The following is a 17663-nucleotide window of genomic DNA, read 5'->3' as shown; positions in this document are numbered from 1 at the left end:
ATTCCAGGATAATTGCTCATTTCAAAGGATTCGGTGCTATCATTCTTTTTGTTCAAGTATGTATACAAATTATTCTGTCATTGTGTTTATCCAAATATTTCTGAATTCTCAGAAAAAGCGTATTACATTGGGGAAATCTCAGTGTGTGGTAGATTGGCTTCTGTTCTATAATCTTCTCTCTCCCTGCTGCCTAAAATCTCAATAGGTGGTTTGACTATAGGAAATTCTGAGTGTTTTTATAAATAAACATTTCCACAAAAACTAGTAAGATAACTTATTTTCAAAGTTTCAGGGCTTCTGCCTGCAATCCTTTTAGACTTGACTTAGTTTCAGGTCCTCTGAATTTATTAATCACTGCTTTTCATTCTTTGAGGGGAGGGGTTTGAGGCTGAGAGTGATCCACATTCATTATGTAAGAGGGAAGTTTTGCTTGTTTATTGCTGAAGAAACGAGGCTTTACTGCATTTATATAGTGTTTCTTAAAGTATGCTGTGTATGAGAGTTCTTGAAAATCCTGTATTTCTCGTTAGAATCTATAATGAAATTGACTGGGATAAAATGGGAGGTAGTTACCAGAAGTTACTTCTGTGTACATGAGGATTTTTCAAACTGTATTTTTTAAGCAGAAGGAATGTTTTTGAATAAAAGTGAATAATATATATGCTGTTAAAATTATTTAAAAATTTTATAGGACAGTCAGGAAATATTAAATTAGGGAATTTGCATTTATGTTTATTAAGTTTACATTGTGTAGATGTTACTGACAAGAAACTGAAGGATCCAGAATAATACTGGATGAGGTTTCTGCCTTTGGGAACCCTGAAACCTAATTAAGTAGATAGAATTTGCAACATAAAAGAAGGGACCAGGGACTTCCCTGGTGGCGCAGTGGTTAAGAATCCATCTGCCAATGCAGGGTGCATGGGTTGGAGCCTCGGTCCGGGAAGATCCCACATGCTACGGAGCAACTAAGCCTGTGCACCACAACTACTGAGCCTGTGAGCCACAACTACTGAGCCCACGTGCCTAGAGCCTGTGCTCCACAAGAAGAGAAGCCACTGCAAGGAGAAGGCCATGCACTGCAACGAAGAATAGCCCCCGCTCGCTGCAACTAGTGAAAGCCTGCGAGCAGCAACAAAGACCCAACGCAGCCATAATTAAGGAAGGAAGGAAAAGAAAGAAAAGGGACCAGTGCTATCTAGTATGTAATCAAGAACTGGAATGAGTTAAAAATTAAGAAATGGAGAATTTATAATCTGATTTTTTACATTTGGAATAATCAGACAAGGTTTCATTCAATAAATAAATATTCAGCAAATACAAAGTGCCTAGTGGAAGGATTGGATACTTGTGGTTGGATTAGCACAGAGGAGTAAGGAGAAAGCGATTCCAGTTGAAACAGCATTGACCAAAGGAATCTATACTAGTGCCTACCTGTGAGGATTAAATGAAATGATCCAAATAAACTATTAGAATAATGCCTAGTACATTGTAAGTGTCTGGTAAAAGTTAGCTGTTGTTATTATTAGCATGTTTACTTGTACATCTGAGTGTTCATTGATGGGAGTTATAATTATGATAATAAAACATTTACTAAGTTGCTGTGTGCATCACTGTTCTTAACTTTTTGCATACATGATTTCCTTTAATCCTTAAAATTTTATGGGACATAATTATTGCTGTCATCCCCACTTTACAGATTAAAAAAAACCCCTGAAGCATAGAGCAGTTACATATATTGCCCAAACATCTAGGGAGTTGAAGGATAACAATCATGGGATTAGATTTGCATCATTGGATATAGCTGAAGAAAGGCTGTGAATACTGGATTGTTTAAATCTGATAATGGTTGAAAGCTAAATATAGGTATTTTGGGTTTTTTAAAAAATTTATTTTATTTATTTTTGGCTGCATTGGGTCTTCATTGCTGTGCATGGGCTTTCTCTAGTTGTGGCGAGAGGGGGCTACTCTTTGTAGAGGTGCACGGGCTTCTCATTTCAGTGGCTTCTCTTGTTGTGGAGCACGGGCTCTAGGTGCGCAGGCTTCAGTAGTTGTGGCACATGGGCTCAGTAGTTGTTGTGGCTTGCGGGCTCTAGAGCGCAGGCTCAGTAGTTGTGGCACACAGGCTTAGTTTCTCCGTGGCATGTGGGATCTTCCCGGACCAGGGCTCAAACCCGAGTCCCCTGCATTGGCAGGTGGATTCTTAACCACTGAGCCACCAGGGAAGCCCTGGGTTGTTTTCTTTGATTACTCATTGAGTCTCTAGGAGTATAATCAATAATTTGTGAGCCGTTAAGCTTAGGAGTGTGATGTTTATTTTTCCAACCTCAGCACTATGCTTATTTAAGAGCCATCATTGATACATCTAAGATAGAATATATTTTACATATATGTCTCTTTTGGTAGTTCCTTCTGAAGATAGTCTCTTTCCTTACACTAGTGCCTAGTTTGTTTCCCTAGCATTGTTTGTGTGACTCATGTTGAGGAATTTTTATGTTGTAAATACCCAAGCCTAGTACTTGGGATTGCTAAGCATTAAAACAAATATAATTAGGTTGAGACCTGGGTTGTAGATCATAAAAGAAAGTATAATATAAAACCATAAAAAGAATTTTCATCTAAAATCATTGTGGTTCTGGAGTCTTTCTTACTAAGTTTAGTAACTTAAAAAAAGAAATCCAGGGGGGAAAGTCAGATATTGATGGAAAATGATATTAACAAAGTTTTTATGTTCAAGTATAATTGCACAATTAATATCCCGCTGGTCAAGACTTGCTTCTGAGTTATCTGTTTGAACAATTAAGGGGTATGGGGAGACCCTCCTCCTTACTCACTCCAAAAATAATTAGACAACTTGCTGAAAATATTTATGAATAAGTTTCTCTACTAGAGTTGGGCTCACAGCAGTAATGAGCTTTAAATTAATAACAACTTATGTTAGAGATTGGTGCCATTTTGAAGTCTTAGGGTTTTCCTTCTGAGCTGGACCCTCAGTACTTGTCTGGAAATCCTTTACATACTTTTATTTCACTCAGTTTCATATTTCCTACAAATACGTATTCTAAACTTTTAATCAACCTACACCCCACTACCTTATCCTAAACTTTTACCCATGTTTGTCAGCAGAAAAGCACAGTTACTTCTCAGAGAAGTTCGAGAACCCTCTGTCAGAACTCTCTCAATTTTTGTTTGCCTGTGTCGTCTAACTTACCTACATTTAGAGCCATCTTGAGAGTTTTACTGGAAAAGGTTTAGCCTTTGAGCTCTACCTTGGTCCTTCCTTTCCTTGAATTATTTGTTTATATCACACAAATATTTCAAATACTCAACACCAAACACCTCATTGTTTCTCCTCTCTTTAAATTATCTGCGTGCAAGAATGATACCATGAACTAGAAAACTAGGAGTCATCTTGTTACTGCTACTTACTGCTTTTGACTCTCTCAGTCCATTCAGATTCCACTGCTGTTTGCTATGTCTGTCCACAGTCCATATCTACTTTCATTTCCTTAGTTCTAAGTTATTGCACAACCCTGTTATGTGGGTACTGCTGTTCCCATTTTACAAGATCACACAGCTAATTAATGTTGTCAGTAGTCTTCTCTAAATAATTTATGCATTAATTCAAATGTATTGAAATAATTATTCCATTGTACCAGGAGAATTTGTCATCTGGGAATGGCCAAGAAAGTTGAATAATGAATAATAATGAAGGAAACTGTTAGATACTACTAGATACTATTAACTTTTAATGATAAAAATAATATGATTGGGGCATTAATATAAATAGATCAATGGAACAGAATAGAAAGCTAAAACAGAGCCATACATAAAAATATAAAGATGGCATTTTGAATCAGTGGTGAGGAGATTGGGGTTGCTTAAGAGCCCCTAGGTGTGAACCTGGAGGGGGTGCTGAGCTCCTCCCAGGGCTGTTACTCATACAGCCTCCCACCAGTGTTGTAGTTCTGGGTTAGTCCATTTCTGCGGCTAGAACAATGGCTTACCCTAAAAAAATTATTAGATACCAAACTCACTCCCTATACAAGAAATTAAATATGAGATGAGTTAAAAAGTTTTAAAAAGTGAGATGGTAAAAGTTAGAAAGTATGTGTGTTTATTAGATTTTTAAAAAATAGGAATATCCACGAATTCCGGAATTCATGAACTTTGGAATTCATGGACTTTTTTTTTTGGCTGCACCGAGCAGCATGTGGGATCTTAGTTTCCCAACCAGGGATCGAACATGTGCCTCCTGCAGTGGAAGTGCAGAGTCTTAACCGCTGGGCCACCAGGGAAGTCCTTGTTTATTAGATCTTAAAGTAAGAAAAACATTTTCTTAACATAAAACCACAGGGAGGAAATCTCAGAAGGAAAACTTAAACAGAATTAAAAGGTGAGCTAGAAAAAATATTGACAATAAAGGTTACCATCTTATTATATGAAGAGCTTTTGGAAATACTAAGGAAATGAATAAACCAGTATAAAAATTGAGAGAGGATATCAGTGAAGAAAGTGAAGATACATAAAGAAATACATAAAGCCAATAAAAAGAGCACAAGTTCATCCTGCTCACCTAGGATTCAGTGAAACCATTATTTGCCTAATATGTTCAGAGAGAGTTAAAACAATAATAATAAGGGTGAGACAACATTAACCTTCTTGGAGGAAAATTTGGCAGCATGTTTATAGAGCCATAAAAATTAGAGATAGGCACACAAATTTATATGAAAGGCTATTTAGCTTATATGTCCTACAACATAGATCTGATTAAACAAATCTAATATCATGCTATGCAACTACAAAAATTTTTGTTGAAAATGAAGAGACCATATAAATAGATCTCAAAACAGGATGCCTACAATTATATGGATTTTAAAAAAAAGAAAGAAAAAGTTCTACTAGAATGATTTGTACCAAAATGATGACAGCTGTTTATTTTAAGATAAAGGATGATTTTTAATTTCTTCTTTTCTCTATTTTAAAAGTTTTCTTGTAATGTACATTAGTTTTGTAATTAGGAAAATCTCATTTTCTGTTTAAATAAAAAGTACCCAACTATAGTTTTTAAGTTATTGTTGTTATTATTATTTGTAGAGATTGCTGAAAGTGAGAATGCTGCCTGCCTCTTTAATCATGAATATTGTTGCTCTTTAGAGAACTTGACACTGCTTAGCCCTGAGATCTGATGGGATCCCAGCACGAGGTAGTATGGTTGGATTGTCCATGGCTGAGTCATATCTGATAGTATTGGTGTAGAATTTAAGGTGGGGAAGGTACTTTAAAATTGTGGAAGGATGAAATTGTTTTCATTTCCTGTTTTTTGGAGTGTTATATTTTCAGATTCTTTACAGGTAAGATTTCATTTTTGTCTAAAATGCTAACCTTCGTGCAAACTCAGCTTTTAAATCCATGAAATCAAAGTACTTATATTAGTATCAGTATATTAGAAAGTTGTTAGAAAGCCTAATTCAGTATGATAGATGAAATTCATTGCTAATTTACAAAGTTAATCAGGATGTTTAATAATTAGTATGGAAAATTCATACATTTTATTTTATTTAAAAAATTTTTTATTTATTCATTTATTTAATTTTTGGCTGCATTGGGTCTTTGCTGCTGCAGGCAGGTTTTCTATAGTTGCTGAGAGCGGGGGCTACTCTTTGTTGTGGTGCACGGGCTTCTCATTGCGGTGGCTTTCTCGTTGCGGAGCACGGGCTCTAGAGTGCAGGCTTCAGTAGTTGTGGCGCACGGGCTTAGTTGCTCCGCAGCTTGTGAGATCTTCCCAGACCAGGGCTCGAACACGTGTCACGTGTCCCCTGCATTGGCAGGCGGATTCTTAACCACTGCGCCACCAGGGAAGCCCCATACATTTTAATTTATCCCACTTAGTTCCCAAACTTTCTAGCTTAAGGCTGTGTGTGTGTGTGTATGTGTGTGTGTACCAGTTTTTAAGCATTGTGTTATCTATGTGGCTTTTTCAACTATCTAATGAGAGAAGAGCAGTCATTTGTTTATTTTGCTCAGTTCTTTTCACATAAAGATGCTTATTAATTTGATCTTACTCTTCTTTTTGTTATGTTGTAAAGTTCCTTTTGTTTAACCATTTCAAAAGAAACCTCTTGGCTTAGGAACAGGGAGGGAAGGTAAGGAATAGCTTGGCAGAGGTTGAATGATGACAGAGTGGTATATGCTAGATAAAGGACTAATGGAGGATGAAAAGGGGTATTAACAGAGGGGGAGGCAGACAAAGCAGCAGTCGTACTGATAGGATGGCATGGTCTCTCTGAAGAAAACGAGTGGAATCTAGCTTAACTCCCCTAATACCTTTCACGGACATAGTAACTTTTCATTTTGGAAAGTACAGGCACTTATCCGCATTCATGGTTTGTAACTGCGTGATCCCAAATACAGACTTTTTTCCCTCTCCTGGAGCTGTATAGTTTTTTTTCTCTTCCCTAAAAGCCTTGTTAAGATTGCTTAAAATGCAAAGGGAAATCAGCATGCTTTTAGAGCCACATTTATATGATTTATTGTACATAAATACAATTAAATGTACTTGGCTGTTTAGTTCTATTGTAATTCTGTTCCTCATTCTGATTCATATGTTGAAAATTTTGTGCTATTCCCTAGTGTTAGAGTTTTATAGAGAAGTAATTATACTTTGCAAAAATTTACTGAAAAACTGAAATACCTAAGGAATTTTTGTGGATTCCTTATATTAAGATCAGGTGTTCATAGGTTACAGAGACTGAGGCATCTGGGAAGAAGAACAGGATATTACACTTTTGGGGAGGGATTCTGAAAATTAAGGGGACTAGTATTTTTAAAGGGATTTTATAAACTATTTTTAATAGTGTTTGGAGATGAATGAATTGTTTAATTCATTTGTAAGACTCCTCACTTATGAAAGAGGGAACAAATGTGAAGAAAGAAAAAGGAATGTGAAGCAATCTCTAGCTGAGCTCTTCCAAGAACTAGATAGTATACCACACAATTTATTCTAGTTATGAAAGTGTCAAAACTTGGCTTCAGCATTTATTTTATTAAAAATTAATTTTAACGATTTTTAATGCATTTGAAATATTTTTAAAAATTGTATTTTCTTTAGTTTTTTGTGCATAGTTTCAGATAAATAATAGTTGTGAGTGATGATTGTCTGTTGAGCTTACTTACTGTCCAAGAATTCTTATTAAGTAAAAAGTTCTATGGAATATGCTCTTCTCCATATATTAGAAGCATTTAAAAATGTTAATACAAGTTGTGTTTAAAGTAGGCAAATGGTATGTTGGTTGCTTTTTCTGGATTCCTGAATTTTGTGGAGTTCTGCTTTTTCAAATTAATAGGGAAAAGCTGCCATGAAATGGATCCTCTTTAGTTATTTTAGTCTATGAACTTATTAAATGTTGATTATTAAAAACCTTTTTTTCGACTGATAAAAGTGTGCTTTATTAGTGAGTCAAATACCACAAATAGTTTTGCTGTCAGCGACCTTTCCCAAAATGTTGAGCAACTTTAAAAAAATAAGACTACTAACAAATGAAATATCATGTTCTCTGGATTTAAAGGGTAGTTGTCTTCCTGGAAAAATCCATATGTATTTTAAAACCCTGGAACCTCCACTCCCTCATCCCCCCGCCCCCCCACACCACCGCCCCGTAAAATGTGTTTAGGCTCAGATAATTATAAATAGATTTTTCACCTGCATGACTTTTTGGTATTACATTTTACATTTGGATGGGACGTGGGTCAGTTCTATCTTAGAGGGACTAACTTTTCAAATGCAAGGTATCCATTTCATGCTTCCGATCCATAAACAAGTAATATTTCTTAGTCATCAATGTGACCAAAAATGCCACCACAAAATTCCATGCCTTGTAGGGAGTGGTATTGACTGAATAAGAATCACTGGCCTAGAGCATTGTGGCCAAAGGAGATACTTGCTCCAGAGAGGTAGTCAGAGAGGACACTAATCCTACCACCAGGCCCAAAGGTATGAAAGAACTTCAAAAACAAATAGCTTCCAGTTGAGTGAGCTACAGGGGAAAGGGCTTTTTCAGGGAGCCAACTAGGTTTCAGCCTGTAGCCGAGGAAAGCAAAATGTTAATCAGCAGGAATTCCAGAGGGCACAGAGGAATGATTTGGAAAGGAGAGGAAGGTCACAGGATTGGGTCAGATTAGGGAATGTACAGAGTGGTATGGAAAAGAGAGTCTGTACAAGTGAATGGGTGAGACCTGGGGAAGTTTGGTCTGCTGTCAGTGACTGAAATAAACATGGAAATGAGACCTGGTAGAATTCCTAAAAATCCCTTTAAAAATGGGGAAAAAAAAAGTAAAAATGTTAACGTACACAGAACTAATACAGAGTAAATGAACTCCCCTTATATATAACTGTCATGCAGCTACAACAATAGTCAACTCATAACCACTCTTTTTTTCCCTGTAACTTCCAGTGATTCTGTGTTCTGCAAAGTGATCCAAGACCCTCATGAGATAATGTGAAACCAAAGTTTAACAGAAAAGTGCTCACTGATATTTTCTGTTCTGTTCCTTCCCTTTTTCTTCAAATAAACTCTGGGTTGCAGAGCACTAAATGGATTTCGTGACTGATGAATAAGTTACAACTGGTAGTTGGAAAATTGAGGTTGAGGTTTGTAGTTAGGCTGCTTGGATTGGAGTTCTGACTGCACCCCTCAACAACTTTGTGTCCTGTTACTTAATTCTAATCCTTACATCCCTCTTATATAAAGTAGTACCCACCTCCTAAGGTTTTTGTGAAAACTACCTGTATTTGAAATACTAGATATTAGAGCTTAACAGTGCTCTACACACCTAGAAAATATTCAGTTACTAGTAGATGCTATTACTATTTTAAGTGACCAACCTGGGATTTGAATCTAGGTCTCTCTGATTCCAAAATCTGAGTTCTTATATTTTTTTAATCTAAAACATAACTTACAGACAGTTATAAATTAAAAAAAAAATCAGTCTGGAGATAATGTGTATTTTTCTTTTTATCATTCATCATAGTATTTTTCCCCACTCTACATTAAATTGCAAACATTACCATTTCTTTGAAAACAGTTTTCAAATAATATTCCACCATTTTGTTCTCTAGAGGCAGAAATGTTATGCTTCATAGGAAAGATACCTAGTTCTAGTTACTTAGTGCACAAATTTTATGGCTACATTTAGAACTTTATTGTGAGAATTTTCGTCAAATATAAAAGTCAGGAGAATGGTGCAGTGAAGTCCCCCATGTCCACATCCTTCAGCTTCAACAGTGATCAACTCCTGACCAGTTTTGTCTTACCAATACCGCCACACACTACCCGTTCTATCCCTATGTTATTTTCAAGCAAATCTCAGATGACTTATTGTTTTATTCATAAATATTTCAGCATATGACTCTAAAATATAAGGAACCTTTTTAAAACAAAAGAACAATAAATATCACTATCAAACCTAAAAAATGTTCCTTAATCTCATGAAACTCCTTAGACTTAATTTCAAATTTCATCATTGTTCAAACTGTCTCTTAAATGATTATTTAAAAAATAGTTTCTTTGAGTAAGGATGCAAATGAGGTCAATATTTTGGTATTCATTCATATGTCCTTTGAGTTTCAAATTTGTGACTCTCTTCTCCTTTTCCCTCTCTCTCCCCTTCTTATAATTTATTAGTTGTAGGAACTGGCCATTTATATTTTATAGTTATAACAGGGATCAGCAGAGGCTTATTTCTATATGATGGAGAGCTGAGAATGGTTTTTAAAGTGTTTTTTTTTTTTTTTGAAGCAACAAACCTTATGTAGCCCCAGATGACTGTTTGCTCTGTGGTCTTTTATATTCCCACAATCTGGATTTTCATGATTGTATCTCCATGGTGTTGTCTAATATACTGTTCTATTCCCTCTATTTCCTTTAATTGGTAGTTGGATCTAGAGTCTTAATCAGAGTCTTAATCAGGTTCAGTTTTTTTTTTAAACTCATTTGTTCAATACCTCCACGATATTTCTTTCTTTGTTAAGTCATATTTATTAAGATGTCTTTTGCATATAATAATATGCTACTGTCTTAAGAGTGTGATTTGATGAATTTTGACAAATATACACAACTGGGCAAACCACCATGAGAATCAGGATGTAGAACACTTCCATCATTCATTCTGCCCCTTTCTAGTCAGCCCCCTCCACTCAGGCACAGCTTCTGACAACCACTGATCTGCTTTCTGTTACTATGATTTTGCTTTCTCTAGAATTTTACAGAAATTGAATCACACAGCATATAGTCTTCATTTCCTGGTGTCTTAGCATAATTCTTTTGTTACTGAGTATATTCTGTTGCATGGCTGTACTACCCTTGGTTATCTGTTCACCAGTTGATGTATATTTGAACTATTTCCAGTTTTTGGCTATTATGAAAACTGATTTTTTTTTTGTTCAAGTTTTTGTGTAAGTTTTGAGAGAATATGTTTTCATTTCTCTTGGTAACTAACTAGGAGTAGAATTGCTGGGTCATATGGTAAGTGTATATTTACATTTATAAGAAACTTTTCCCTGTATGACTATGCCACTGTTAGTTCCTACCAGCAATATAGGAGACATTCAGTTGTTTCAAATCCTCATTAACACTTTAATTTTAGTCGGTATTTAATTTTACTATTCCAGTAGGTATGTAGTAATAGCTCATTGTGGTTTTCATTTGCATTTCCCTAATAAGTACTGATATTGAGCCTTTTATTCATGTATTTATTTGTCACCCCTATATTTTCTTCAGCAGAGTGTTCAAATTTTTGCTCATATTTAATGATACACTGGAATTTATCCTAGTATGTGGAATAAATCCAATTTCACATTAAAAAAATATATAGTGATCCAGTTATCCACAAACCATGTGTTTTTAAAAAAGCCCATTCTTTCCCACCAGTAAGAGTTTCTACTTTTATTGTAAACACAATTTGTCTATTTAGATCTAATTCTGAACTTTCTGTTGTGCTCCTATGAAGTACAGTTTTTTGAATCCTAAGTAATAGGACTTAACAAAAAATCCGTTTTCTTTTTATTTGGTTACTTTGTCAGATATGAGCAATAATCGTACATGTTATAAAAAATTATTCAAAGTAGCTTCTTTTTTTTCAGTGTTGATACTTTGTTATTAGCAATGAAAATAATACATTTCCTTTTTTGTTCTGAGGTTTTATTTGCTAAAATATTAACACTCTAAATGTACCTTTGGTAAGAGCAAAGAGCTTGATGAGAATTAGTGATGCTTATTATTATCATTTCATAAAATCTGACTTTTTGGTTTGTTTCAAATAATTGTTAACTCAGTTGCTATGCAACTTCCTCTCTAATCTGTGTGAAAGGAGAGAATAACTTTTACATGTTTACATTTATCTATAAATAAGAGCTGAGAAGAGAGGTAGGAGATTCAGTCCCATATTATTGTTGTAAGTATACTATAAAATCAGTAGCTATTTTCCTCTCATCTTTTTCCCAACTCTCTCTCCCTTAAGGATACCAGCCAGCTTCTGTGCTTAGAAAATTATTGATCTTTGCAAGAAATAGAAGTAGAACATGTCTTTACCCACCTTTGTCCACTAACTCAGTTCCTTTTTGCTTTCAGTCTTTTCCTATTTCTCACCGTTTTGACCAAATTGTTCCTCCAGGTGTACTTATCCCCCGTTAAGTAAGATAGTTTAAGGAATTTGTAAGATGCTTGTTGCTAAAAGAACTATACTAGTTTCTAGAAGAACTTGGGAGGGAAATTGTGATTCATCAAGTAATCCCTATTTTAAAAGCTTCCTGGAAAGTAAGATGTACACACTCTCCACGGAGATAGTATGTGTGATAAATCAGTTCCCAGGTCAGTGGGTAAGAGTGTTGCCAAGAAAAAGAACATTCAGAATTTTAACTTGGGGTGCAACAGTCCATCTCCCTGATTTGTCTCATCTTGGTAACTCATTTATCAAACAAACATTTATTGAAGTTTATTTTTTCTGCTTTCTTTTAATGCTGGTGAGTCTATATTACTCTATGATTTAAGAATTCATGCTACTGACATTTGATCCTATGGTCAGGGATTTTTACAGCCCAAGTACCAGAGAATGATTGCTTTCACAGAGTAGAAGGCTAGATGTGACCACTTTTTATTCTTTCTAGATCTTACAGTCTTGCTGACCTTCTTGTCTCAGTACTATGTATTGAAGAATTTCTGTACTGCATTCTCTTTTCTGTTCTAGTATCTTTATCACATAGTTTTTGGTGTTGTGGTTTTATACATTTTAATGTTAGTTAGAGCGAGCGTTCTGTCATAACTCTTTAAAAAGTAATTTTTCTGGATGTCTTATGTAATTATGCATTCAGATGATCCACCCTTACTTTCCAAATAAATTCAACTTATGAATTGATTTACAGATTATTGACAGCTTCAGTATTAGTTTTTTTCTTAAGAAGAGATCTTAATTTATACCACTCAGTAAAGTTTTATAGTTTTTTCATAAATTTTTTTTAGTTTATTTTTATGGTTACTATTAAAATTATATAATCTAACTAGCCATTGATGTTACTCTGAGAAGCTATTTATTTTTGTGTGCTTAATGAAAAACCATCTTAAGGAACTGTAGTAATTCTAAAATATTTTTGACAAAATTGTATCATTTGAAATGATGAAAATATGCCTTTCTGATGCTGAAATTTCTTATTCTTCTTCCCTAGTTTCACCAAATAGTACTTGCAGAGTGATGTTAACAACCCTGTTGATAGTGGACATCAGTGTCTTAAGTCTGGCTTTGCTTTTAAATTTTGTTGATATTTTGGCATAAAACACAATACTGTCTATTGGTTTGAGAAAGTCTTTTTAAAAGTCCTAAGAGAGATTCATTTTCTAATCAGGACTAATTTCTTAAACTTTGGTACCCTTTACTAGATTCCTTTTATTGATTCTGTTTCCACCTAAGATACATCTTTTTTTTGGCCATGCTGAGAGGCTTGAGGGATCTTAGTTCCCTGACCAGGGATCAAACCTGGGCCTCGGCAGTGAACGTGCTGAGTCCTAACCACTGGACCGCCAGGGAATTCCCAGATATATCATTTTTCATAGGATCCCATTGCCAACTATGTTGTTTAGTCTCTCCACTTTTGGTCCCTGTTAATCAGAACTCTGAATTGCTGTATACAGGTTCTTTTCCCCAAATCAGTTTCGATCATGTTTTACTTATATTCCAGGGAATTGTAGCACTGTAACATGTTTCACTGTTATGTAATGAAAAGTCCAGACTTCTTAGGCTATTTATTATCTGTATTTCTTTGTGATCAGAGCATATGCCTTTCCAGTACTCACCTCTGTCAAGGACTTTGAAGGATCTGAGATCTTACCCTGCTTACAAGCTAACGAGTTAGCCTGCTATGGTTTCATGGATCCTGGCAGAAGACACTAGTCTCCTGGGAGTAGAGAACAGTTTGTTACTCACAGCAATAGCAGTAGCCACAGTGTTATCATTTTTCTTGTACCAGTTACCTAAGCCCCAGTTCCCACAGGGTGAGAAGAGGGCTAGATGACACCTGTACACAGTTAGTTGCATTACAGGAGAGACCCTAAACATTCTCTGGAATCTCAGCCTACTTGTTTCTTTAATTCATCCCTTTCATTCTGTCCCCCAGCTTTCCCTCCACATCATCCTGATTTAAGACTCCATCTCAGACAGATGCTTTCTTCCATACCCGCACCCCCCCCCCCCCGCCCCGCTATGGACCTTGAGTCTTTGAATGTGCTACTTATTTTCTGTGTTCTCCTATTTCAGATGCTCCAGTGATCCTTCTTGGTTTGCACAGTGGCTTCAGCCTTTCTTTTCTGTTTGCACAATTTGTAAATACTATTGTCTTTCCTGCTATTCTGTGCTTTGGTCAGTGTCTTAGTGTTCACAAACACACACAGGCAGTGTATTGGTTAAGAATGTGTTCAGTTACAAGGAACAGATGACCTATTTCACAGTGGGTGTAATGGATAGAGTTTAGTTTCTGTTTATGGGTTGTTGGTTTTGTTTTTTTTATTAATGTAAAAAATCTAGATAGATAACACAGGTGGTGATTCGGTTTTTTAAACAGCACCCTGTCATGTAAGCTTTTCCATATGCTCTTCCCATCATCTGAAATTCTCTTTTTTCATATATCTGTACTTCCAAATTAAACACATTTTAAAAATTGTAAATTCTTCTACAGAGTGTTTGTAGAAGACTTACTCCCTAGGTGAAGATACTCATAGGCTACTAAGGTAGAAAATGGCCTTTGACATTACGTTATCTGCACATGTACACACACACACACACACACACACACACACACACACACACACACACACACACACACCACTTCCCGATAGACTCTACATTCCATGTCTGTGTGGTGTATCTTTTGTTACCTTCCCAAAAGTGCTTTAAGGTAGTCCATTTACTTGAAGATTGAATGATGAAGAAAGAGTGAACCCTACCTTTAAGCAAATCTTGTCACTGGTAGTTAGAGCCTAGAGCCTAGAAAGATGTTGACAAGGGTGTGAATGTGGAGGTTTGGATTTTAAGCAGATAATTTAGTTTATAGGAATTAAATATACCAATTGTTGAAAGGAACACGTTTATTGTGTAGTTTCTGAATGCTTAGTATTTCTTAATGCTATCAAATGTGTCTTCACGTACTATCAAAACATTTTATTAATATTATATAGAAGTAAAATGGAAACTATTCTTCCTTTCAGTGCTTAGATGAATATGAAGATGATGAAGCTGGGCAGAAAGAGCGGAAACGAGAAGATGCAATTACACAACAGAACACGATGCAAAATGAGGCTGTAAGCTTATTAGATACAGGAAGTTCCTATCTGTTACAAGTGAGTATTTAAAAATTCTAGAATGTCACTAGCTATTTTAACAATAATTTTTAAGTTACTGTTAATAATTTTTCCAGTTTCATTTTGGTTGCATCAACTCCATTTAAGTACTTTCAGTGGATTTAACCAGTGATTTTCATTATATCTAAATACTTTTTGATGTAAGCAGTGTTTGGTCTTTAGTTCCTGATCAATGGATATTTACTGACTAAGCAGGTTTAAACAGTATCCATTGTAAAAGTAAGCAGGAAAAATAATTACCCGTTTGCTCTTAAAAAAGTAAGGATTAGTGAGTTTAAGTGAGTGGAGAGTTCTGTTCTAGGCTGATATTTGCATTAGAATTATGTAGCAAATAAAGAGTTGAATAACAAGTGTCTACCAAGTCAAATGTTTAAACGTAATAATAAAACACAACATATAGTATTGTGAATTGCCAGAAACATCCATATTTCTGTGTAATTATAAAATATTTTTTAAAACAAAATTTAAGTCAGTTTCCAATTAGCTGTTATCTTGGCTTCTTGTAGCACAGAAAATTGGGAGTTGTTGGTAGTGGGGTGCCTGAGTTTAAAGCAAATCACTCTTTAGAATCATTCCATATAAACTGTACTTTGGGAATTATCTTGATATATCTAATCTTAAATTAATTTGCTGACATTTTGAGATCGTAAGCTACTGTGTTGTCTTTTCAGAGTTCCAGCTTTGACTTTTTAAATGCACTTTATTATGATACTACTCTAAAAGGAGTTTCCGAGCAGTACACACATCTCCCTGTTTTAGTGATGAAATGTAAACTTGTCTATTAATTTGCAAGGTTATGATAGAAGGCATTTGGCAGAGAGAGGCAAAATATTTTGAAGTGGTTTGAATGCGAATGCAAAACTTCTTTTTCCTCTGCTCTTTGAGGCAGATACATTGATGTGAAGAATGGTAATGTGGGTTTGTCTGTGCCCGTGTACTGCAGTTGGTACTGCTAGAATACCCTATTATAACATAGTGTAAGCTAAGCTTAGCAGTGCTTCTCTTAGCACCTCTGTGACTGTTCATAATCTAAAGTATCTTTGTATCCTTTGTTTTTGTGTATTACAGCAAAGTTGAAATTAATTCTGTGCCTATTCCAGGTGAAGAAATAGGCTTAATTTATTGGGATAGAGACAATATAGCATTTTGATTGAGTCTAGAACTGGTTTCAGTTCTTGGTCATGTCACTTAACATCAGGCAGCAGCTTTTGGAAAGAGGGCTGATTTCTTTCTGTTCCTTACCCAGTCAAAGCTGAGGAGCCTAGTGTTTAGTTTATTTCCAAGTTTATACCCAGATATGTAGCAGTCTCTGCTGATCCGGGCTCTCAGAGGAGCTTTCTGCCTTATCCAGTTTATCTTCTTTCCTGTAGCTTTTCTAATCTCTTCCTAGGTCTGTCCTTCATTTCTCTCATTTTTGTTTATTTGTTTGTTTCATTAGCAATTAGGATGTAACTCACTGATGATCTTGGTTTTAAGTATGTATATTCCAGGCTATGTACTTAGGATGAAAGTGAGGCAAAAACTCTCCTGTGGATCCCAAATTGCCACATTGAAGTTGGAATGGGAACAGGAACTTTTCTGTCTACATAGTTGACCTCTCTCTGAGTTACTACCTAAACTCACATATTCTATTACTCAGATAAGATACAGATTTTATTTTATAACTCCAACTTCAAAACAACAAAAAGAGAGAGAAAATATTGGCATCATTGGTTGTTTTAAGGCTTTTTTTGAATAGGACAGAGAGATTTTGTTTCTTAGCATTATGTTTGTGACTCAGGTAAACAATTTTTTTTAAATGAAGAATGAAATGGGAACATGAATTTGGCATAACAGTAAGCTCTGTGAAAGGTTAGAGTGTTTTAAGTTTCTGTTTGGCATTTTTCAAATAATATGGAGTAGTGGTAATAAAAAATGAGCCTTTATATTTTTAGCTATGGTTTTACACATTTTTAACCATGTTTTTTTCCTAGATAATATGCCAGTTTTTAAAGTAATATATTCTCTGATTAAATAATACATGATCAATTAGAAAATTTGAAAAAAATGAAAATGTAAAAGACAGGGGAAATTACCTAGTTTGGTCTCCTTATATATTTTATGAACTGTTTATTAGATTTTAAACTTCAGGCTTAATTAATTTTAAAAGAAGCATACAATCACATGCTAAAAAAGGGAAAAAGCATGAGAAGGTGTATGGTAGAAATTCTTCCTCAGCTACCTGGTTACCTTCTTTGGAGGCAACTAGTGCTTTCTTTTCTTGCACATCCTTCTAGATCCTTCTCGAGGTAGTCCATAAACAAATTTATGTCTATATGTGTGTATATATATGTCTATATATGTATTCACTAATTTTTAGCACACTGTTTTGCATCCTGTTCTTTTCATTTAATATTGTGGAGTACATAAAGAGCTTCCCTATTATTTTTTGTAAACACAGAATATTCCATTTTATATATGTATCATAATTTTTCTAACTAATTTCTATTGATGGTCATTTAGGTTATATATAATTTTTTGCTTTTACAAACAATGTGGTGGTGAAAACCTTTCAATATATGTTCTTTTGCATATGTGTGTATAAATCAGTAGGATAAAATCCTGGCATTAGAATTTCTGGATTAAAAGGAATGTGCATTTGTAATTTTGATGGTATTGCCAAAATTCTCTTTGTAGGTAGTATAGCATGAACATTTTTTTTTCATGTTATTCAAAACTCTGTGTATTATTTTCAGTGGCATAGAATTTTCTTTTTTAATG

The 17663-nt window shown here is 35.0% G+C and overlaps 1 protein-coding gene across 1 annotated transcript in view; it reads left to right on the top strand.

Moving 5' to 3' along the window:
* Positions 1-17663, top strand: part of PAWR (pro-apoptotic WT1 regulator) — a 97997-nt gene that overhangs the window by 47893 nt on the left and 32441 nt on the right. Inside the window, exon 2 of the mRNA XM_059081653.2 lies at positions 14751-14882. Within this exon, the coding sequence (XP_058937636.1) occupies positions 14751-14882 (132 nt within the window). The remainder of the gene's footprint in view (positions 1-14750; positions 14883-17663) is intronic.

The sequence above is a fragment of the Kogia breviceps genome, chromosome 12, assembly GCF_026419965.1.
Source record: "Kogia breviceps isolate mKogBre1 chromosome 12, mKogBre1 haplotype 1, whole genome shotgun sequence".
Lineage (NCBI taxonomy): Eukaryota > Metazoa > Chordata > Mammalia > Artiodactyla > Physeteridae > Kogia > Kogia breviceps.
The sequence above is the reverse complement of the archived record's forward strand: the minus strand, read 5'-3'. Positions and strand labels throughout refer to the sequence as shown.